The 24,966-nt window shown below is 39.2% G+C and overlaps 1 protein-coding gene across 7 annotated transcripts in view; it reads right to left on the minus strand.

Moving 5' to 3' along the window:
- The window catches only part of MYOM2 (myomesin 2), an 89,760-nt gene extending 69,014 nt beyond the window's left edge, over positions 1-20,746 (minus strand). The window contains exons 1-8 of one of the 7 annotated variants that reach the window (XM_058419639.1): positions 12,196-12,321; positions 9,488-9,629; positions 7,135-7,212; positions 5,119-5,251; positions 3,987-4,106; positions 2,200-2,338; positions 1,865-2,022; positions 947-1,039 (exon numbers count right to left, since the gene is read on the minus strand). In XM_058419639.1, the coding sequence (XP_058275622.1) occupies positions 947-1,039; positions 1,865-2,022; positions 2,200-2,338; positions 3,987-4,106; positions 5,119-5,225 (617 nt within the window). In that variant the 5' untranslated portion in view covers positions 5,226-5,251; positions 7,135-7,212; positions 9,488-9,629; positions 12,196-12,321. Of the gene's footprint in view, positions 1-946; positions 1,040-1,864; positions 2,023-2,199; positions 2,339-3,986; positions 4,107-5,118; positions 5,252-7,134; positions 7,213-9,487; positions 9,630-12,195; positions 12,322-20,620 lie in introns of those variants that run through there. The other 6 variants (XM_058419640.1, XM_058419642.1, XM_058419638.1 and 3 more) reach the window with 6 other exon arrangements.
- Between the last annotated feature and the right edge of the window lie 4,220 nt (positions 20,747-24,966).

Consider the following 24,966-nt stretch of genomic DNA (forward strand, 5'->3'; position numbering starts at 1 on the left):
TGGACTTGGCTGCAGGATGACAAAGGCAAGTAGTCTTTCCCAAAAGCAGAAGGAATGATGCACTTATTTCCTGTACTAATGCCACAAGGCTGTGCTCAGGGCTGCTTCCACTCCTGACAGATGGAGACAGGGTAGAAGATTAAATGTTTGGCCAGCCAAGTGTTAGCCACAAATATTCCAGCTGTTTCAGCACAGCTGATGCCCATGTTCTGGAGAAATTAAAATAAGGGGTTTGTGTTTCTAGATATTAATTTTCTTTTTAAATATTGCACTCAAGTCTTCATTTTTATTTGGGTTTTTATATTTTTTAAAAAGGTTACCCCAAGTCACATGTAACATTTCAATTGTTTTGGAAAGCAGGGAATTAGTTTATGGGAAGTTGTTATACCCAAGCATGTTTTATATCACAAAGTTAACATTTTGAAAAAATAAAATTAATTAAATTAGAACCTTTAAAAAAGCAATTTACACCTCATTATTTTGGGAAGGAAAAAAAAAAAAAAAAAAAGGAGAGAGATGAAAAAGTAAGCAGAACCCAGCATATAGTACAACAAATACAGCTGTGTATCTCTGCCCTGCCCAGATATGATTCTGTTTACCTAAAAAAGCTTCATCATGACGAGAACATATAATCTTCCACTTCAAATGCTGAGAGGATATAATTCTAATAAAAATGAACTACCATTTTTGCAGCTATTTGCCTCTTCTTTTTATATCTTGTAGATTGCTGAAGTTAATAAATACAAATATCAAATTTATCCTTTCATTTTCATAATCTAATATTCAGATACTTGGTGAACCTTCTCCAGCCTAAGAGTACCAACAGAAAAGTGTGCTGAATTTAACAATTCTCTTTCAGCCTTTGTGGCAATTTTTAATTGTATTTGATATAAAATACTTTGTATAGAGTATAAAAAAACCTGTTGTATTCCCCAGGAAACTTTACCTGTTTATATGTAACACATGCACTCCATATTTGCTTTCAATTCTATACTTTGTTGGATCACTTGCAGGAGAAATCAATTCTTCATTTTTGTACCTGACAATCAAGCAAAAAATAAAACTCATAAATATCAGCAGCTATTCATCCATTTGGTAGATCTTTGGATCAAGATATCATTTACTATCATCTGAACTCTCTCTACTTGCACAGAGTATTTTCCCGTATGTAAGGATAGATAGATACATATTGGGCCATGAAGTCAAAGCAGGACCATCATAGCAGCAAGGAAGTGGAAAGAGATGCGCACTCAATCTAGAAGAGGAGGAAAAGAATTAAGGAGAAGATGGCATGCGGCTTGGATTTTCAAGTCCACTAGCCCTGACACAAGATGGGAAGCAAACTTTATCTTGCACCACAGTAAAATGCTTCAGCACAAAATAGTGGGGCAGCAACAGAATTATGCCTCATGTTAGGTCTTTGCTGTCCAGCCTGAGGCTTTCATATACACAGGACAGCATCTGTCGAAAGTACGGTCATGTCCTCCTCAATGACCGCAGAGACAGCCATGACAACAGTGGTGCTGTGCACATTCATCCAGGCTTAGAAATTAGCCTGTGAGGTTTGTGTATTTTCCCACTTGTGTTCAGGAAACTCGATGGCCAGAAAGACTGGAATGCCTTCCACTGTCTGCCTCCCGAAATACTTGAGTTTGCTTCTCACATTGCATGGGGCCACTCAGCAAGTTTTCCTCCCACTCCTTCCACTGCAGTATCAACTGCTACGATCCAGCACATCTAGGAGGATTATAAAGGGGATTTAACAAAGCCATTATACGAATGACACTTATCAGCTATGGCATAACTTTCAAATGAAAAAAGCTTAACAACATTTTTAGAGGGCTAGGAAAGGCCAGTCTCTTACCATTGTACAACTGGGGTTGGAAATCCTTGTACAGTAAAGCAAAGGCTCACAGACATCTTTTCCCAGACAGTGTGAGACCTCAGGCGCACTAGAATTTCAGGGGCTCGACTTATTCTTTCTTCAATGATATGTCTTTCCAGAGCCATATTTTCTTCTACCTATTAAACATGGGAAAAGAAAAGAAGCATATGGCACAAGGCTCAAATAGGGTGGGAAATCTAAATTTAAATTCATTAAAAGATGCTTCATCACTACTCATATTTGAAGCACAGGCCTAAAATTCAGTATATCTTGAAACTGTTTTTTGCATAGGAGCAAAAAGGTTCAGTAGGTACCATTCTTTGCACAGCAAGTCTATCCAGATGCTCTCGAGCACGGTGCCTGGCTGTGTGAATCTCTTTTTCCAAAGCAGACAACTCACTGGCAAAACGGATTCTTTTCTCATCACTTACATGAGACTTTTGCTCTTGACTCCTGTGGGACAAGAAAAAAAAATCAGGTAACCACTGTGAAGTTTGAAGTTTGTCACTCATACACATCAGGCAACGAAGGGCTCTGAAATCATGGGATACCTGTAGGATGTAAAATTTAGGGTAGGAATATTTCTTAGCATCTGTCTGTGTATCCTAATAATGGATATGTGATATCATGTGAATTTTCTTCAATATTCTTTCCCCCTGTATTTGTGGGGCCACAGCTCTAAGTCAAATTTTGCTGTGGTCACATTGATATGGTTCCCACAGTCCTCTGGTAATCAAGATCAAGAACCTGCCTGGCCTCCTGGTCCTGGATTTTCCTTCCCATGGACACAAGAAGGCAGAGGAGTGAAATCAAGTTCTGTGCCTCTTCATGACCTATTAAAAGTTGTGCCTTGCTTACATAGTACCCTTAGATTTAGAAGTTTCAGAACCTCGGAGCTCTTGTAGCTCCATGGGCTGTATCACCTGACCTCACCTAAAAGATACAGACCAAGGAGCTCACAAAGACTTGATGAACAGTTGCATGCAAAAAAAACCTGTCCCTTGACAAGGATGAGCAGGAAGTATTATAGAAACTACCAGGAAAATATAAAGTTTTGAAAAAATTGTGAGTTGTTCCCTGAAAACCTAACTCCACAGATTTTTTTCAGAATTCCTAAAAGTACCCCAACTCATAAATGTTTTTAGGAAGCGATAACTCAGTTTTCTTCATGCATTCTGATTCAGTAAACAGCCTATGCTACTATTTTCCTTCCCAGGACAAATGGAGGTGCTGAATATCAGATATTTCTAACATGTCTATCAATATAATCAACATGTGGCAAGACTCTGAAAACAGAACCCAAATTAAAAATCTTCCATGAAATTCAGTGAATCAAGATATTACTTGTCTGATACTTAAAAAGAAATTATTTGGACTATTTCAATGTATTTTAAATGCCAGCCATGTCTTGTCATTTTTTAATATTGCTGAAATTAAAAACAATTTTAAGACCTAAATTAAAGTATACAAAATCATTTGATTTTCCTAGAGATTTCTGTTCTGAGGTTATATATTTCAAACCAATCCAAGTACCAGAACCATATGGATGTATATGATTTGCACAATATATTTTCTACAAACAAGGCAGAATTCCTTCTTGTAATATAAATCCTCCATGTCTTTGGTGCAGTAGCTGTAGAGCAAAGCAGAGCACAAACAGTGAAATTCACTAAGGGGAATATTGTCATCAGCACAGTTCCTCTGGGACTTCTTATCAATGTGATAACTGGCACATGACAGTAAACTCTTCTGATATTCAGGAAAGAATTTAAAACATTTAAATTGATCCAAATTAGAAATTTAGTAATAGTGGAGTAGCTCTGTTCAAAATGAGTTCTGGGTATCAGGAGGATTCTGATTTTTTGTTTGTTTGTTTGTTTTAAAGCTATTTTCAAGGGTCAGAGTGGGGGTTGGGGGAACAACTCTGGGTTGAAATATAAGACTGAAAGTGACACTCAGTCATTTAGTGTTCCAGCCAAAACAGATTAGTGAAGAACAGTGACAGGGAAGCCTCCAGTCCTGTCAACTCTGAAAAGAGCCCTGGCAAAAGAGTCAGGACCAGAGCCACTACATAAGTCAGTTTGAACCAACAGAGCTTTACCTTTTCCTGGATTCCTGCATTGCTTCATGCGCCAAGGTGCGTGCCCTCCTGGCACAGAGTCTGCACGTTGTTTTGCCCAAGCCAGATGATTCATAATAAGCAGCCTGCCTGGAAGCAGCCCTTCAAATTTAAAAGACATTGTTATAACCCAGCAATTCAGGCAAAACACGAATTCACAAATGTCAAAGAAATTACTTTGAGCTGAATGAGCTGGACACCAAGACAGAGCACTGTTCAGTGAGAAACCTTTGCATCTTCACTGACTGCACTAGGTGCTGATTGTCATTTGTCCTTCAAAGGCTTAATGCCCATCATTTGTCACTGGGGATCATTAGGCATTTTATTTAATTCCATTAAATTTATATTTATTTCAGTTTTCAATTATTCAGGTATGATGATAGCATTTCAGGTAATCCCAAGGGTACCAGCCTGTCTAATGCACCAATCATAAAGATTCCCCATAGCATTGTCTGTTTCTAAGTATTCCTGCTTTTCTATATTTCACAGAATTTTCTGCAACTGTCCTCTTTCATAAGGAAATCTGGACCAGCTAGACAGCTAAGTAGGCATGTTAATTGCTAAGTAGGGAGAACAGTAATTCGGAAGCAACCACAATACAAAGTTTCAGGCTTTGAGATAAAAAGAATTTTCTGGTTAAAACTCTGTGATTTCAAATGAGAAGCATTAAGGCTTCATTTAAGTTTAAAAAAGGAAATTGAATCACAAAAACTATAATTAGTTTCAGCCAACTTCGGGAGATGGAATATCATCATGTCGTATGGAAGAATGGGTAAAAAGCTGTTTCTATGACTTACAATAAATTTAATGGCAATTTTTCTCAAGTCAGAGTTTCAATTTTAGCCTACAAGGAAGAATTTTCCATTCAGAGGTACCAAACAGGAGAGGTCCTAAGCTAAAAGGTCTGTGTAGGTATTTTGCAATGTTGGTAGGAAGATTAGCTCTGCTCGTGGGAGACTATAGGCAAGGAGCATGCCAATGGAAGGAAGTGGAAAACTATTGTTCGGTATAAATCACAATGTTTTGCGGGGGGAGGGGAAAGGTAAGTATCTTGATTCTAAGAACTGGCTAGCCAAAACAGAGACCTGTCTATGTTCAAATTCACGGCACTTACTTTCTTGCTGCATATTCCTCAAGCACATATCTGGTCTGAATGTTGCGATAGGACTGATCAAAGTGCTTGTGCCTCCTCTGGTAAAATGGCACTGCTATTGAAGACATACTCCCTCTGTGATAACCAGCAATTCCTGCAGAGAGTGGAGTCAGCCATATATTTAGCCATGCACACATACATCCATGTATTTCAGACGCTTTGGTTTGATATTTTTTGATATGTAGACGTGTGTGAACATATCCAAATGTATAAAATTGCACCAATTTGTGGCAAACGGAGCCATCAGTCACACACGTCAGAACTTCAGGCTGTATCTTATCAGTCAAATAGTGTGAGCTATGGAATCATAGATGATAGTGTAAAAGATATTTCACGCAATCATTTTTCCCCTTCTTTGCAGATGTCATTTAACGCCTCCAGAGAAATTTCCAGGGATGGAAATTTGACAGGTTTTTGGCCATTGTCAGACATTTCAGCTCTCTGCTCTTCAAACCTTTCACTTTTTCCATTTTGGCAATTTATGCTCACTATATTTTGTCCAATTCACCATGACAACAAATAGACAGTATTTGCTCACTTTTGTAGCAGCCTATTGAAGATTTTCTTTACTTTTCTTTCCTGTTCTCTAATTTAAACTCAACAAAGCTGTCCCATGCAATCTTTCCTTGTGGGTTATTTTTTCTGGACTATCAGTTATTCTGGTTTCCTTTTTACGGACTTTCTCCAAAGTATGGCACAGTTTTTGATCAATATTTGGATAGATGGTTCTAAGAAACGTTCAGGGTGCTTCTAGAAGCAGTGTGGGGGACAAGAGCACGTTTCCCACTGAGTTAGAGTTAAGCAGATTACCAACCAAATAATTAAAAGAACACAGAGGTGCCTACATCCCTTTGTGCTCATTAGAAATATGATGACAGCTTCTTGCAAAAGTAGAGAATATCATGAGCCATTTTGTGAGTAGGTGCCAGCTTGTGTAACTGCAGTCTGGGTATGGTGTTCTCTACTCCTGGGCCATGTGGCCCCAACAGTGGTGAGGGATCTCAACTGAACATTCAAAACATCCCCCACAAGGCACCTATCCTTTGGTGACAACAGAAGAAAGCTCCCAGTATAAATCTATAGAGCAGATAAAGATTTAGTTAGGTAAATCACTGCAGTAACCTCCAATACCCTACTAAAAGCTGAGGGGAGTGCTTGTGTTGTTAATGCTCCCTGTAGGGTGCAGGCTGCCAGCTCCATGCCAGCACCCAGGGCACAGGCTGAGGCACAGCCAGGGATCCACCTCAGGGCACCCATGGCAAGTGAAGCAACACCAGCTCACCCAGGAACAGGTTAAGTGTGTCAGGGTCCTGAGGACAGCAATGGCCCTGACTGTCCCAGCCCAGCCTCCTCCAGAGTTCCTCTGACCCTGCCCACCTACAGCCCAGGACCTTATGTCAGTGCCCAGGACCATCAGTTTCTGCCCCAGAAACGACACAGCAGAACCAGTCTCCAGCTCCCCGCAGCCTGACCCTGCCTGGACGTGGACCGTGCCAAGAAGAACCTGCCTCAGACCCACACCAAAAGTCCAAATTCGTAACAAACATAAATAAGCAGTCACATAAATAAGCAGCTCTGTGATGTATATCAAATTAAAGCTCAAAGGGATTTGAATAGAAATATTATAAATTCATTTAGATAAAACATTTAACAAGTTAAAATGATAGTATATACCGTATTTCCAGCATATAGTATTTATCAAAAAAAAAAAAAAAAGAAAATGCTTGTCCTTGGTTAAGCAGAGTAAAAAAACTGTAACTGTGTCTGATTGTTACTTGCAGATAGTCAAGGGCAGTCAGCTCCTCCCAAATTACAATGTTCTCATATCAGCTACTTCTACTTTTTCAACAAAAAGTAGGAGTAAACAGTACATATTTTTAATAGAAATCGCATCTTATTTTAAAATGTTCAGAGATATAAAGAGACTTTTACAATTTATCACTTCATAACTGCATCTTCTGCATAACTTGAAGTTACCTTTTCAGCTCTTTTTTGAGATATGAGAATGACAAGCCACAGGTTCAGTAATGAGAGATTTAGGCAAAGCACAATGCACTGCAAAACAAAAATTAAACAGGTTGACAACATTACTATGGGGCACTAAAGAAATATATTGCCAGATTCACTGAGAAGTAAGAAAGTTAGCATGACCCAAGTTAGTTCAGGACCTCACAGAGATGCTGGCTTAGTAAGATGCCCTCGTACAATGCTGAGCTGACATGGACCCCTCACGGACCTATTAACTCATCACATGACACAATGTCTTGGTTACATGAACAGAGTTGCACAGACCCATGAGCAGCCTTGGCTTTTCCTAGTTTTGATATCTGTACATCATGTGATGCTACATCTGCAGGCATCGAACACCGGTTTTCCTCCTGCTGTCTAACTGTGTGCCTATTGTGTACATGACACCGGATTTCTACATTAGTTCATATGTAAACTGGACAATTAATGGTATAATTTTCCTTTTTTTCTATTTTTAATTAGCCTTTTTGCCTAAATGAAGGTGCAAAAGACAAACACAGATTAAGCTCACTCTGCTGTTATATGCTAGTCATGTTTACATCTGGCCAGGTTAAATAATGCTGTAAATTTATCAACATGCAGTGTAAATTTTGCTATGGATATAATTCACACTGAGATCAAATTTATAAGGATTGCAGAGAAATGCCCATTTATCCAGACAGCTCAGCCTAAGTTATTTTCATTTTTGAGAGAGGAGATAAAACCATTGTTATTTACAGTGCAGCCTTTTTCACGAAATGTAAAATTTACATTTGAATTAGTGTATCTTCTTCTATTTATCAGCACCCAGGACTCCTCAAATTTGGGTTAATATATTTTTTATTTACTCAAACACCTTTAGTATAGAAGGGTAGCCATCCACTCACATCCTTCATACAAGCAATTAACTGAGCTTGTTAGCAGCTAGAATCACTTTGCCTTCTGCTAACACAGAGGGGAGCTGCCTGGCAACAATTCCAAGTGCAATAATAATCGTCAGTTAATTACAAAAACATTTGTGTAGTATGTATTTAATACTTAATAGTGCTGCAAAGACAAGTATCAGAAGAGCAAAATCAAAATCCCACTCTAAAAGCAGCATATAGGGTATTGAGCTCCCAATAATAGAAGTTTATACTGTATTACTAGGAACAATATGTTGACTGTTTTACCAATTTTCCACTGATACACATTTATGTGAGATGTGTGAAATATATTCTAATATTTAGACAACCTACTACTCAGACTGTTCGAGCGCATGATATGCTGATGACAGCTTAAATCCAGTGAATTTATTGATTTATGTGAACCAAAATTTTATTGATGACAGTGTCTGAAGACCTAATTTTATTGGCAAGTGAATTGGTAGAACTGACTCAAAAGAGAGATGAAGAAAGTGATCTGGTAGAGAAACTGGGGGGAAAAAATCCCAATGGAAAATTGAGAGTACAATAACAACAACAACAAAGTGTAAGTCCAGAGAAAGACAAATTAATTATCTAAATTGTTATAACAAATTAAAAAGCTAATCTCAAGTTTTATTTACCAAGTTCTGCTGCAAGAATTTTGGAGGCCTTGCTGAAATACATGGCATGTGTGTCATAAACAATCTTTGTGTTACATCCACGCACATCCTATTAACAAACCTGGGTTTCAAGAAAAAGACCTAGAATTACAGGAAAAAAGGTGATTCTAAAACATTTAGTGTCTCATCTGACCTTTACGTTGTTAGTGCAATGTAGCACCATTGTACTCATTTATTAGTAGTATTATTATTATTATTCCTATTTGTTTCTGTGACTGTAAATGCTGGGGACATCAAAAGGACCAAAAGTGCACTAATCTGTGTGCTGTAGAAACCACTCAGAAGACTATTAAACACAAAGAGAAATATTACTTCAGCCAAAATGTCCTTAGGGATTAATGACATAAATCACAGGTGAATTAGACTATTCAAGTCAGTTTATATAAACACACATTTCTTCATGCTTTGTAGCATGTATATAATTTTTTTTACTTGATCGTGAGTAAAAGGCCAAGCTCCCAGGTCAGGATGTGCATAGTTTTCTGACACAGTAATACTGATCTGAATAGAAAGCCATAATCTAGGACCACATGACAAGGGGCCACATTCTTGAGCAGAGAAGCCAAGGGTCTGATATGAACATTGTTAGTCAGATAAGTGAGTTAATTTAGGATTTAAAGGACAAGCAGTAAATTCTAGCACGATCATTTACATTGCCTCAGAGAACAGGCACACAACCAACTAAATTGATGGATGGCTTGACAAATGCCATGGTAAGAGGAACATGGCTGCACTCACCATAGATAGACAACTTGCATTCCCAGATTCAGAAGGCTCATGTCATGAGCAGTGCACTGTACAGCATGTATTTTCTCAGCCTGACCTGCCAGTGCTATACCATGGAACATGCACTTCTGTGCTCATCTCTGTCCCTGGCCATCTGCAGAAGTGCCAAAAATTATTCACGTGTTCTTGCGTGTCCTCACGTAGCTAGAAATTTCTTTGACCATTTGCACTGATTTGAGGGCTTGTCCCATTTTTTCCATGACTTAGCCATTTTTTTCTCTAGCTGTTTCTTGTTCTGCTAGCTATTCTCCACATTGTTCAAAGTTAAGTGTTTTCAACCAGCTGCCAACTTATACTTTTATGGTGAATAAAACCCCCTGATATTTAGCTAATAAAATATATTTAAATCCATATCACCTACATACCACAAAGAAAGATAGGAAAAAACACCATCTTCTATTGATTGCTCCTAATGACCAGTATAAAAAATTACCATGTTGCCTCAAAAAATATGTGATCTTTTCTAGAGTTATATCCATGCTGTAGAGATTGTAGATTTAATAACATATTATCATTTTCTCCCATAAACTGACTTTGGTGGAAATCTTGTAAAACCATCATGAGTCATTATGCAGTTCTAGACACTGCAGTCCAAACAGAATGGGATGTAGAGGAGCACATTAATTCTTCTCCCTTTTGATAAGAAGCTAATTTGATAAAAAACTGATTTGACAAAATTTCTAATATGTTTCTCCAGTCTATTTTCTCTGTACACATGTGCATATTTAGATCTTCCACAGAAAATTATGTTTTGTGAATGAATAAACCTACTCATTTTAAGATGTTTAAGTCCTTCCATTGAAAATCTTGTTTAGTCTGCATAAGAATTCAGTTTTAGCTTTTTTGACAATAAAACTCAAATGCTCATCATTTGAAAAAAAATCATATGTAATTCTCACTTGCTTTGCTGAATTTCAAACATCATTCAACAAGGTTGAACACTTCTTGACTTTTTCTTTTTGATTTATTTAGTTGCATCATAGTTGGTCTTATGTTTTACCAATCACACCTCCTTTTCATGGAAATAGTGTTTTCCTCATTTCATCAACTGATTTAAACAGATTCAAGTAATCCCCCAAAATGCATGCATTGCTTTTGTTATTAAACATAACAACAACAACAACAAAATACTTCTCTCCTCTATTTCTACTTATCTGAATATCTAGCAAAGAAACATTTTCAAGCAGCTGACGATACCAGCCATCACAGATTTGTCTATCATTTTTACTAATTTCATATGTTTTGAATGAGTAGATTTTCAAATTTCCCAACATCAAATGATACTGTTTTCAATGACATGCAGGTAGATTCAGCAATTAAATGCAATCATTTGGCTACAGCACATCTATGATCAGTTAGAATCAGCACCTTGACTTTGTAATAGTCCCTGAATGGCTTGTTTCATGCTCTAGCCAGAGCAGTCAGTGTGGAGGTAATTTGAAATATATAATGGGTGGTCACAGTCATATCCACAGCCCTTGATAAGGACCTTTGCTCTGTGGAGGTGAGGAGCAGGCAGTCATGGGTACCCTTCCCTCAGCAAGGTAATTGTTGTGGAGGGAAGCACCAGATCCTGTATTTTAGTGAGTCTATAAAAGAACGTAATTTTGCATTTTCTGTGACTCTCATGAAGGAAAGGAGTGGAAGCTTCCAAACTGACTTTCTTTCCATATCTCTAATAAAAGCTGAACAGTATATATCCCAGATAGGGTACTAATGTGGGTGTTACCTTATGAATTCATGATCATACAAGACTGGGAATTAAATGAGGCTAAATTTGTCCACATTGACTTGAATCCTTACCACCTTAGTATTCCAAATGCACAGAGTTCAAACATGTTCTGATAAAGCTTGAAGACTTCCTTTCACTTGGCAAGTGTATTATATCCCTTCAACTGGACAGCTAGTAACATTGGAGAGTGAGATTATAAAAATAATTTCCCATCATCCCAACATTCATTATCCTTCATTATGGTACTTTCATGGGCTCATAGGCATTATCAGCACACAGGTATAATTTCAAGAGCATAAACTTGATTTCCCAAGACTCTATCAGTGGTATTGAGCTGGAATTTTCATGTGACACAGAACATATAATTTAGCTAAGATCAATACAGACACCAGAAACACATCTTCTGGAAATGTGTACTTGAAAGCATGGCAGACACAAAATTAAAGTAGACTTACTTTTTTCCTTTTGCTTAGCTACATCCCATTCTTCAGCAGGCCAAATAGTTTTGCAAGCTACTATAGGATTTTATGCTTAATTATTTACACACAGACTTCAGAAAAAATGTACAGTATAAGCACACAAGAAAGTGGCATTGCCAATATTTGTGCAATTGGAAAAGGATATATACGAATTACATTTCTGTAATGTAGTTCTTTATATGCAGAAAGAAACAGAAGGAATGTAATAGACAATAAAATCAAGGTGACTATGCACAGGACAAAATAATCTTACCTTTTTTTGTTTTTTGTTTTGCTTTCGTTTCATTAATCAATTAGTGTCCTATTTATTGCTTGTTTTCCCTGAGGAAAGTTTTGTTTTGTTGTTGTTTTTTTTTTGTTTTTTTTTTTAACAGGAAAGCACCCAACCCCCTTCTAAAAGCACTCTCATTTTTCCTGTACAAGAAAACATGGATAGAAAATGGACTTACCAAGGGTTATAGAAAAACTGCAAAGCAGAGAGGAAGACCAGCCTTTCCCAGCTTAGCAAACCCTGCCCAAGGAAAACAAATAATTCCCCTCTCTAAAGGCTACTGCCCCTTCACTCCTATTTAAGGGCAGATGCAGTGCTATTTTTAGAACTAACCAAGTGATTCTCCCAAAACTGGGGTCAGCCTAATACGCAATAAGGGACTGATATAAAGGCAAAAGAAAAGCATTAGCCTATAAGCAGTTTAATATTTTATTTTAATAAAAAACAAGCTTTATTCCTTTAAAAAGCAGTTGTTTATGTTAAAAATGGGGTTTCTTTTCCCAGCAACACCAAGCACATGGGAAGCAATAAATGTCAGAAAACAGTTTAAATTTTTTATTCAGAAAAGTTTGAAGTTTTGAAATGGTCGGTAACTTAGAAGACTAGTGAGGAGACGTAAACTCCAGAATATTATTAATAGAGACATGAAATCCCCTTGGTGCTCTGGGCTGTAAAATGAGCCTCCCTATTGCTTTCTTAAGAGCTCTCTGGATGTGAGAATGTCTGCAACATATGAAGGTATCCGAGTTCTACAAAACCTCTATTATTTCCATCTCCATTACATCACCAGTCAATCAATTTCTGTGTCTTGTAGGTAAAATAGGAAGAATTGAATATGCATAGAGACATAAACATGCAGAGGCAAAAATACAACCAAAGCAGTCAACCCTGTGAGACCTTGGTGGTCCCTGATGGTTCCTGATTATTACTATCTAAAATGGATGCTTGCTGCCTGTAGGGCTCCTGGCTTTCTGTCCAGAAGCTACAAGGCACTACTGTGATGGCTCTGACATGCCCGGATGGCATGGGGTAGCAGCACTGGCTCTGCAGAGCTGGTAGGCTTGAGATCAGTCACTCTGCCCCATTCTGGGGGTAGACAACTCCACGGGGATTGCACCCGTAGGGGGGAAGTGAAGCAAGGGTAGGATCTCTGACAAGGCTTTGTGACAAGCATGAATAATTAATCACACTCCTCTAATTCTGTCTGGAAATAGGACAACATGCCTGGGAAAACCTGGCTATATGGCAGACCTAATCACGCCTCATGACTTAGCCCATAAAGATTCAAATAATCAGTGAGTCAGCAACATACAAAAGGTAGGGAATTCATTGATCTTAAAATTATTTGAAAATAACAAGACCTATTTTCAATTTACTTATATAGAAATCTGGTAATTGCCAAGGTCACTAAATGACAATCTCTTCCACTGCTTGGTATGTGACACTGATACCTGAACAATGTTCTTTTTAAGTTGTGTATTCTTACGTATACACACAGGGAAGCAGAGCAAGAGGTGGAAAAACCTTTAAATAACTGATTCTTATCCCATCTGCAGTGTTTATCCAAGTTTCCAAAATAGCTCTCGTAAGAATCTTTCTTACTTTTGTATCATCTAGGGCTGCCATTTCCTTGAAACAGACTTCTCCCTTCCTCCCATTGATCTTGAATTATAATTCAGTCTGACAGAATTAGATCTACAGAGACAGACAGAGTGGAATGACTGCATATGCCCTGAATGTAGATGTTGCTTCAGAAGCAGCTGTCAAAGTAATTAACCTGTAATAATCCAGAGCAAACCCACTTTACTTACCCAGCTCCATCTCTTCTCTCCTATTGAATGCTTCTGTGGGAGGTAAAAGGTCATTTTTTGGAAAATTTTGAAGTTCTCACTATGCTCTGCTTTTTATTTCTTGTTCTATATTTATTATCTCTACAGAAATGGAGGCATTTGCAGCCTGCTCTGTCTTCCTTTACACTTGAACACTCTTCTATTTTAAGTTTTCTTCAGGGTGTGGCTGGATGACAAAAATTTAGAAGTGCATCCTAAGGACTGTGGGAAAAAAGCCAAAGGCAAGAGCAAGCCATGTAGGAGGGCCAGTCCCAGACTGTGTCCAGGAAAGACAATAAATAAATCAATTCTTCTCTTCATAGATATCACACAATAAGATAGAAGGGAAAACTGCAACATTGTGTTATTCACTGGTGGTGAAATTTAGGCATCAGAGCACCAAAAATTATCCAGAATTTTAACTATGAAATAATTTACATTATATTCCTACTTCCCCCCTAACACAGAAGTTGCCTTCTTTTTATCCCTCCACTTCCCAAATAGAAGACTTTCCCTAAGAACATTTCTAAAGCAGATATTTAACAGGGTATCAAAAGGATTATTCAAGCATTTAAAACTTGGCCTGTGCTAAAGTCCTTTTGTGAATTTCACAGTTTAGAACTACTTCTTTATCATATCTTATCTTCAAGCCAGTCCCTTGATGTGGGTTGCTAAATTGATACAGGTCTAAGTAATGTCTCAACTACTCCAGCAATGGGGAAGACAAAGTACTGAAATGGAGCTCAGGAAAAAGAGGTGTTAGCTTTTTAGCCATTGGATTATACATCAAAACAGTAATGAAATTAAATGTAATTGTGTTAGAAGAGGTATGTTTTTAGCATATAAGAGTGCCTTAATATCAGCCTTGTGCTTTTATCTTTCTCCAGTTCTAAGAAAGCCTAATGCATCTTTGACGGCTTCTGAAGCCCAGCTTTTTTAATATGTTAACTATGGATTTCTTCAAATGCTTGTTGCATATTTATAGCTTCTTATAAATTAAAAGATTGGTAACTAGCAATGAGGTTCCTCATCTCTGCAGATGTCCTAATTATTCACACAGCTCTGTGGTGAGGTTTCTAAAGCCATGCTAGAACAGTGGATACTGTGCACTGGTAATCTTAGGGCAGTCTGTCTTTACAGTTACCCAAGTCCCAGCTCTCTCTTGATATTACAAATGAAAGATTAAACAGTGCATGCAAATTCAACCACTTAAAAAAATAAATTGTGTTCTTTCCTCTGTTAATGCCTTTGGTCAGAAATTCAGGATTACCAGTTATGGGCTCCACGTATGAACCCGATAGGATGTGTCTCATTCAGAGGAGAATACCACCACCTGAAGGACTGAACTCAAAACAGTTTTGGAGCAAGTGCACCTGCTCATGAAGATTAGGTAGCAAGAGAGGCATAACAGATGCACTTGACTGCTCACAGCACTGCAAATGTGCAGTTGAGCACAAATCCCCAAGGGAAATACACCTTACTGCCTCTTTCAGGTGGAGAGAGAACAACTCCATACTAACTTCTAAGCCTAAACACTTCTCTCTCTACCTCCTCTTTTCTGCTTTTTTTTTTTTTTTTCTTGATGCATTTTCTCTTCTTCCACTAGAACTTCCTGATTTTCTTTTTAGTGCCCAACTTGGAAGTATTTTAAGGCTGGCTCCACGCAGCTGAAAAATGTCAAAAGCTAGAACTACCCTTCCCAGAAATGAGACTATGCTGTGTGGAGATGAGACCAGAGAAGAGTCAAGTAATTTGGAGGAGGAAAATCCCCTTCCAGCTAAGGGAAGGATGTACAACTTCCAGGAGAGAGGAAAATGGCAGCTGAAGGAAAACAAAACAACAACAAACCCCCCCACATTATATGCAAGATGTTTTAAACAGCCAGACAAGGATTTTCAATCAGAAATTCATCTGAGCTAGACTGAACTGCGTCCAGAACATCAAACAATTTTTAACATGTCTTTGAACAAACACTAAAATACCTGAGCATACAAAATGCTGGGAATTTTTTTCCTGCAACGTAAGGTAAAGTGAATCTCTTAATAAGTATCTAAGAAGACAAACACACCAGCAAGTTACAACTCACTGAGTTACAGCAAATAAATTATTTTTTAAGATATCTAAACAGTAATGTGTCCCCCTGCTGTCCAAGAAGCTACTATAATTCCCATCAGAGTCGGTGCTAAGGTTTTACTGACTCAGTAAAGCTTTGATTCATATCCTTCTTGATTTAACATCAGCTCAGTGGCCTCTCTTTATTTACCTTTACAATGAGGTGTGAAGGCAAGGACCATAAAGATGTTTATTTTATTCTAGAATATTTATTCCAGTGTCACACAACACACACAGCAGACACCTGCTGCTGCAACAGTTATCTTTATCCACTAACCCCAGTATCACCATTAAATCTAGAGAGACACAGGTTTTAAGAAGGCAGAGGTGGGGACAAACACTTCAGTGGTGTGGCCCTGAGGTTTCACCACACTTGGAAATGAAGGCAAGGCAGCCGCCATCCTGAATCCACCATTATTAAGTAGCACTATTCAAAACCTATTTTAATGTCTTCAGGATTCAGTATCTATCAGCTGCGGGGGTTACTTCTTGTGACAACATTTACATATAGTATTCACATCAAAGAAGCACAGACAACTGAGGCACAGAATTAGAGAATGTCTGAGGTTGGAAGGGTCCTCTGAAGGTCATCTTATCCAGCCCATTTCTCAAACAAGGCTACTTGGACCAAGTCCAGATTTTTAATATTTCCAAAAATGAAGACTTGTGGTGGTTTTGGCTGTTGTAGAATTAATTTTCTTCCCAGTGGCTGATACAGAGCTGTGATTTGGATTTTTTCTGAACATAGGGGGGATAATAGATGCTTCTGTTATTGCTGAGCAGGGCTCACACAGAGCCAAGGCTTCTTCTGCTTTTCACGTCGTCATGCTAGCAAGGGAAGTGGGGATGCATGGGAGGTTGGGAGGAGACACAGCCAGGAGAGGTGACCTAAATTGACCAAAGGGATATTCCAGACCATATGACATCCTGCTCAGTACATAAAGTGGAGGAAGGAACGGAGAAGAGAGGGCACATTTGGAGTTATGACGCTTGCCTTCCCAAGTAACCGCAGCATGTGATGGGGCCCTGCTCTCCTGGAGATGGCTGAACACCTACCTGCCCTTGGGAAGCAATGAATTCCCTGGTTTGCCATGTTTGTGTGTGCAGATTACTCTTTTCCTGTTAAACTGTCTTTATCTCAACCCAGGAGTATGTTTTACCCTTCTAATTCTCTCCCCAGTCCTGCTGGTGGGAGTGAGTGAGCAGGTGTGTGGAGCTTGGCTGCTGGCTGGGGTTAGACCATGTCAAGAATACAAAACCTCTCTGGGCAACCGGGGCCAGCTCTTGGGTACTCTCACAGTGGGGGAAAAAAAAAAGTTTTCTGATGTTCATAACCGCTCTCTGACTGGAACTGACTCTGGTTCTGTCCCCTTCTCCACACACACATTTGCTGTCTGGTTGCCTACTCTCTCTCTATCTGCGTCAGTGCTTGCTCAAACAGATGCACACTCTCATGATGGCTGATGTTGCAGGCACCCCACACCCATGGGTCCCCCAGATAGCTATATGTAGAGTATAAGGGCACCTAGAACCCCCATTCTGATATCAACAGCCAGCAGCCAGTCCCCCCAGTAACTGGCAATCAGCCCACTCCGTACTCACACACACGGATGAAGAGTGAAAGGACACAGATGTGTAGTTAAGAAAGGTTGGAATGAAGACAGGATGGTGATCAGGCACAGGGCTCAGTCAGATATGCATATTTTATATGCAATCAGCCCTTTTTATAGCCCTTTCTAGGTGATCCCTCCCTTTGTTCTTATGATTTCTTCCCCTAAATATTTCTTCATCACTTTCTGCAGGTCAACCAATTCTCACACCTCTGGTCCAGCACTCAGGATCTTCACTCACCCCATCCCAACATCTCCAGGCAGAATCTTCTCACATTCCAAATATCCTCACACAGATAATGTGGAAATTATCTGCTCCTGTTTCACAGAGGAAAAATGGAAGGAAAGGAATACACAGCAGATCACATGGCAGAGCCTGCATGATGAGTCCAGCGTGAGAGCTGACATGAAAACCTCAAACAGTATCAAGTTCAGGCATATCACTCAATTCAAGGTCATTGAACTTTTTATGGCATATCCAACAGTTCATGTCACTGAAAGCACATAGCTATGATGTGCATGTCCCATGCCACACAATATACTGCCTGACATATATGATCATTGCTCTACTTTAGAATAATGAACTTTTACTGTATTCCTGGAAGCAGGTAACTCTCAGTACAAATTTTTTTCTTATTTTTTTCTTCTTTTTTTCTTTTTTTTTCTTTTTTTTCAGAACTAAATTACTTACATCCACAACAGCTCCAAGGAATGAAGATCTGACAAGATTTCACTGTAAATGGGCAAGAACTATGTAAATGGACAAATGCAGATCAGGCACAATTTTCTTAAAGAGATATCACCTGGACCCCTTAATTCCCATTCCTCACTACTGCTTGATATCTTTGATTCTGTAGTTGCTGTAAGCAAAAAGAATGAGTTTACTGTAGGTAGCTATAACAAGAAATGTGCTAAAGCTGATAGTCTCAGGCAGGCCCCAAATTTACACTGTTTTGATAGATTTTCATATTTTTAGTAAGAATAAAGAAAGAAACAACTGCTTAGCAGAAGTGTTAATGAACCACGCTGATTCTTCTCCATCTGCTCATTAGTTGCTTCTCCAGCAGCTCCTCTTCAAGAGCAATGCCATAGTGCATAAAAACAAGGCAGTATTTCATTACATCTTCATACTGAGGAGACCTACTTGATTATTCCATCCCAATCTCCAACTACTGTTTCTCTCCATGGTCCATATAAGGGTGCTTCAGGTCAACATGCATTTGGAGGTCACCAGTTATCTCCATTTCTGCTACTGCTCCTCCTGTACAGCTGTGAGTATTCCTAATGGGGAGGTTTTGCTGAAATCTTCGTCCATGCCATTTAACTGATTATTTAATCTTCCCACTCTTTGCCATTCAGTTGTCACTAAATCAGTCATCCACTAGTGTCCTTGATTCATTTGACATAGCGTCAGACTCATTTCATTTCAAAGGGTATTTTTACCCAAATAAAAACTGTAGGATTCCTCACCTGAATACTGTTCACATTAAAACAAAACCTCCTTATTTGTTCCTTTCTTTTTTGTTTTTTTTCCATAATTCATCCAGACTAGGCCTTGTTTCACATACTGGCCTGCTGAGTATTCTTCTGTAACTGTATTTTAATTACAAGGTAATGTTTACATTACTGATTGAAAAACTTACAGATAAAAGTACATATATTTTGATTTCTACTTTACTGATATCTGAATCAAACAATTTTTCTATTATCCTTAACTTTAATCTGAGTTTAAGGTTAAGAATATGTGTTCCAGATACACAAACAAGATCTTGATACTACAGTAAAATTTTTGCACCACCTGTTTCTTTTACTCTGATTTTCTACTGCAATTAGACAGCATTAGGTACCACCATACTCCATCTGGTATCTACTGTAACATATCCTAAATAAATGGTAGACATATTCAGAGAGCTGCAAGACCAAAGCAGGCTTTCATCCAGCTTAATAAATATCTTGAGGCTTACGTCACATCAGAAGGGCACAGAATGTAAAGCTCTGAATGCTTAGGACAGCTGTCCTCCTTCCCTGCCTCGGTGGCCTTTCTGATTACACTTGTACCCAATCCCATCCACTGGCAGTGTTTCCTAAGTGACACAAATATTCCAGCAGCACAGGAGACAAAAAAATCTCGAGCTGAGTGTGGTCGTCAAGATGTCTGGGTATTTATGACAGGACAACAGCAACATCACAACATCACAGAAACCATTGAGGCTGCCTAGAACCCCAGTGAGTTCTGTGAGTGACAGATCGTTGTCCTTTACCTGACGAAGGGACCCAGTTTTCAATGCATAGGAACTCTTGACTGTAAACACAGAGTTTGAGGCCAGAGTTTCATAGTCATAGTTGTCTTATTTATACCTCAGAATCTATTCAGTTTTCCTGGCTACTTCTTTGCAGTGACACCATGCAATTGAAAAAACATGGTTAAAACACCAGCTGGCTGAAGTACTTGTACTATGAAAGGAAATAGGTCTTAATTTGGATATATCCAGGAACTAATCCTTACTGATTGCTCACACTTTTCTCCAACTCTTAATTATGTTTATTATATGTAAAAAAATGTGCCTTTTTTTCTAGAATTTAAATTTGCTTAGCATTACCTTCCACACAGTAGATTTTTGCTGGCTTCTCAGATTTAAAAAAACACCATATTTTCTTCCTCTGAAGGTGTTCACATACAAGCCCTCAAGCTTTACCTTCCCACTGCTATTGCACTGCAATTGCTAGACAGGATAATGGTATTCTGGCAGTGCAGCCTACTAGCAAAAAGAGGTCAGGATTTCTGTGAACAAGGTAGGAAAAAAACAAAGAATTAAAACAAGTTTGGATTTTAGATGTTTATATAATCCTAAGTTTCCAGATGTTAAAAAATAAAATAAAATAAAATTAAAAAAAAAAAATCATTGAAGATATTGCAAGCAGGCAATGAAGTAACAAGGAAATTGGAACTTTGTGTTGACATAGTAGTGAATAGTCAACCAGAGATGAGAGACAGACATAGATCATGCTAAACATTAAGCAGTGGAATAAATAGTTTGCAGTGATAACTTACCAGCAGCGTGCCTTTGTGCCTTTCTGCAACTTCTTATTAGTATAAGTGTAAAAGAACGGTGCTGCTCTTCCTAGAGTTGAAATCTGCCTATCATTACCTTCCATGCAGTAGTTCATGTCAGACAAGCAGTATGAACTTGCCAGCAGCGTGTCTTTCTGGCCAAGAAGGCCAATAATATCCTGGGATGTATTAGGAAGAACATTGCCAGCAGGTCACAGAGGGTGATCCTGCCCCTTGCTCAGCCCTGATGAGGCCAGATCTGGAGTGCTGTGTCCAGTTCTGGGCTCCTCAGGACAAGAGAACCATGCAGCCCCTGGAGCAGGTCCAGCAGAGGGCTATGAAAATGATTAAGTGCCTGGAACATCTTGTACAAGGAAAGGCTGAGGGAGCTGGGCCTGTTCAGCCTCAAGATGACTGAGATGGCTACAGGTATCTGAAGGGAGGGTGCCAGAGGACGTTCCCAAGCTCTGCTCAGTGGTGCCAGGCAACAGGACAAGAAATGGGCAGAAAGTGAAGCACAGGAAGTTCCACCTGAACATGAGGAAGAACTTCTTTACTCTGCAGATGACTGAGCACTGGAACAGATTGCTCAGAGCAGGTTATGGAGTCTTCTTCACTGGTGATATTCAAGAACCATTTAGCACAATCCTGTGCTGTGGTGGTGTGAGAATTGTTTTTATTAAGTTATTAAGTTATTTTTGTAAGATTTTTAAGTTATTTTTATAATGGTTTTGTTCACTGTATACCCCTGTGTTCTGCATTGGTTTTCCCTTCTGCATCGGTTGTTTTGTCTATTGTAAAACCAGACGTTTTCTGTCATTCATCCCTTCCCTGCACCTGTCGCTGTCAATCCCCCCCCCCCTCCTCGTGGTCGCCTGCCTGTCACTCAGAGACCCTTCCCTGGCTTCTAGAAAACTCCGGGAAGGGTGCCGAGTGATAGGCTGGGGCCCGGGAGACCCCCTCCCATCATTTTGTGGTTGGTCCCCAGTTCTATGGTTCACACCCCCGGTTAACCCCCCGATTCCTGTGACTGGCTGACGGGTTGTCGCCACCCCTGTTTCCACCCCCCTTAAAACCTGCCGCACGCCTGCCCTCGGGGTCTTTCCTGGGCAGCAGGTGCAGCGTGCAGAGCCCCGCGCTCCCTCTGCCTCAATAAACCTACGTTACATCCTGCCCAAGAGAGTCCGCCTTTCATTCAGTTGCCGAGGTCGCTTACGTCATCTACGTGCCCATCGCTGAGGGTGGGATCCAAGATCCCACAGAGAGGAAGCGGCGCGCTTCGTCCGCTGCTCCGATCATACCACGTTGTCACAGTGAAACTCTGAGCTAGCCTGTGGACGCGCGGGTCAGCGCGGATTGGACACGGTGACACTGTGCCACGTGCTCTAGGATGGCCCTACTGCAGCAGGGAGGTTGGACCACAGGATCTACTGTGTCCCTTCCATATGACCTGTTACCCTGGTTTTTCTGAGCCTTTTGATTTTCTTAAATGGAGTCAGATCTTTTTAGTTATTGTACAATATTAAGAGCAGTTTTCTACATTTTCCCACAGATGTAACATAAACAAATCCTTTGTTTTTCATTCTCTGTCCTTTGTTTGCATATTTCTAACCTGAACACAATTGTAACTGACCATTGGTTTAGCCACTTGGCTGAGGGGTGAAAAACCCCAGAAGCCAATCGTCTGCTAGACCCACAAATGTATAAAAAGTAAGAAATAAAACAAAGAGGCTCTCTCCACCCTGTCTCAGCTTTGAGGTGGACGGAGAAACCTCTGCTCTGCAAAACCTCTTGTCTGCTTGTGGCTGCTTTGTGTGTCTCGGTGACAACGACCCATTCCTTGATTATGTGATTCTCTTACAAAAAATAATAATATTCCAGAAAGAGGAAGCATGTAGGAAAAGGAACCTTACCAAAAGGACACCTTAGGATTATAATATTTTCTGCTTTCTGGGAAATGCTAATTAAGCAACCCGCATTGCATTCTTAAATCGTAATATAAAAGCTTTGTGTCTATAAAAAGAAAAATACCCATTGTAGATGTTTTTCCTGTTTAATCCTAGGTAGAATTAGTATAAAGATGTAAAGGGTATAAACGTGTGATAGCTGCTGGTGAAGAGACCACCTGACCGCTTGGAAGATTGTGTCTTTGCAGGAATCATGAAAAAAGTCAGTAAAAAGAGGTCTGTGTAAGGGAAAAATAAGAGCTCTGTTCTGGACTTGGTGAGTTTACATGGGCAACAAAATATGATGGCTGGTTTTCTCCACATTTTTGATCAATCTCACTCTTTAAACTCATGTGTGATACATGTGGGACAGAAATACTGCCTCCATTTTCAGCTGGAAAAAATATGGCACTGAAAAGACAACAGATTACACTTGTAATCTCTCTAATAGCAGAAAGGAACATAGGTACAGTGTTACTCCCTCTCTAACATAAGTAAGGCAGGGATTTCCTCATGTGTCACATACCCTGAAAAATAATTGTGCCTCATGATAACTACATAGAAATAGCCCACTAAAGCTCAGTTCTCAGGTAGCACAGAGCAGCTGTCTCAGCAGTTTGACTTCTGATTTCCTGTGTGCCTTATTCATTATTATTGTTTGCTATTTCATCTCCTCCCCTCTCCCCATACCTCCCTTAATGATTCTCAAGAAAAAGGAAGGGGAGATGTCCAGATGTCCCATCCTCAGAGCCAGCCCAGAGAAGCTGTCATGAGACAATGACCAGGATGACAATGCCACTATCTCTCACCACTCAGACACATAACAAGCAGGGTAAAATATAACTTACCAACATAAATAATAATGGCATCCATTAGTCTTTTGATAGGTCTCTGTACAGCCATCAAACCTCCTGCTGATGGAACTCACAGGCACTTGGAACATGGTGGGTTAATTCTGGTCCTGAAAGCAGCCCTCCACATCCAGCCCTTCTGAATTCAGAGTGACAGAGGTGCTGTAGTCCTCCCATAGAGGATTTGACCTGAAATTGGGTAAGAGGATGTAAACTGCTCTGGGGAGCAGCACAACACACACATTTGCTTTGTTTTTTAGATCTTTCCTGGGGACCTGCTATTTGCTGTAGACAGGGAAAGGACACCAAAAGTACCTCTAGGCCTGATATAATAAAATCATTCTTATGTTAAGAAAAAGCCCATGAAATATGCACCGGGGATATTAAGGAGGAAAAGGTCAAAAAATTGATCTTCATTCCAGAAGCTAATGAATATTTGCTTGGTGAATGTAATCTGTTGAAAGAAAAGAATAGAGAATAGCAACCAAGTAAGGAGGAAAGATAAATCATTGTGTATGAAAGAGATCTGAAGAGGAACAAAGTATGATGATATCTTTCTAGACAGATAAATTACAGCTAAAGATCAACACCAAATATCAACAACTTCCTCCAGGAAATAATTTAAATAGCAGCTACCCAAAGACAGCTTCTTGTAAAAGTTGTTTAAAATAAATAATATCCAGAATCACCTCAGATTTCTTTAAAACATTCAAGGAAGTTTCATGACTTGATATTTCTGGCCACCATTTAGTAGACTACTAACTAGTATTTCATTTACCACACTTGAAATAATTGTGCGTTATTAAAATTTTATAAATAAGCTTTTATGCAGACATACCATGATGGTGATTAAGGGATTTGAGCAACGGATACACAGGGAGAGGATGAGAAATCTTGGCTGCTCATCCTAAGGAAAAGAAGTTTCAGGGTTTTTTATGTATGTGTGTAAATATCTAAAGGGACAGTGTAAAGAAGACAGAGACAGGCTCTTCCTAGTGATGCTCAGCATTGTGATAAACTGTAGATTGGCTCTGGGGGACTGAGATGTGGCCATGGGCAGAAGGAGGCTCTTATTAACTCCAAAGTTACATTTGGGAGGGAAAGTTGGTGAAAGTCTCCTCCACACCTCTGACTTCTCTTCAAACACATGGCATTGTGTTGGCCATCAGTGAAACTGCTTTGATCAGGAAATGTCTACTGCCTTCCTTCTACCACAGAATGAACCATTTGTTGAGTAATAGGAATCCAAAATAACAGAGCAAGGTTTCCATGATATAGCATTTGCCTTTAGACAACTGGTCCATTCAGACGCTGGATTTTATTTTAAAGCTTCATTTAATTTCTGCAATATATTATGACTCACAAACTGCAGTTTCAAATAGGCAAGTTTCAGTGATTTCAATATTGCAAATTATTTAAACTTTATGCTGCAATGTAATGATAAATATCAAACTTCATATTAAATATAATATTTATAGTATATGAAATATTAGCTTGCATTCTACAGATAAGTACATCTGTGAATATGGAATTGCTAGAAAAGTCTTCT

Source organism: Hirundo rustica, chromosome 3 (assembly GCF_015227805.2).
Source record: "Hirundo rustica isolate bHirRus1 chromosome 3, bHirRus1.pri.v3, whole genome shotgun sequence".
Taxonomy (NCBI): Eukaryota; Metazoa; Chordata; class Aves; order Passeriformes; family Hirundinidae; genus Hirundo; species Hirundo rustica.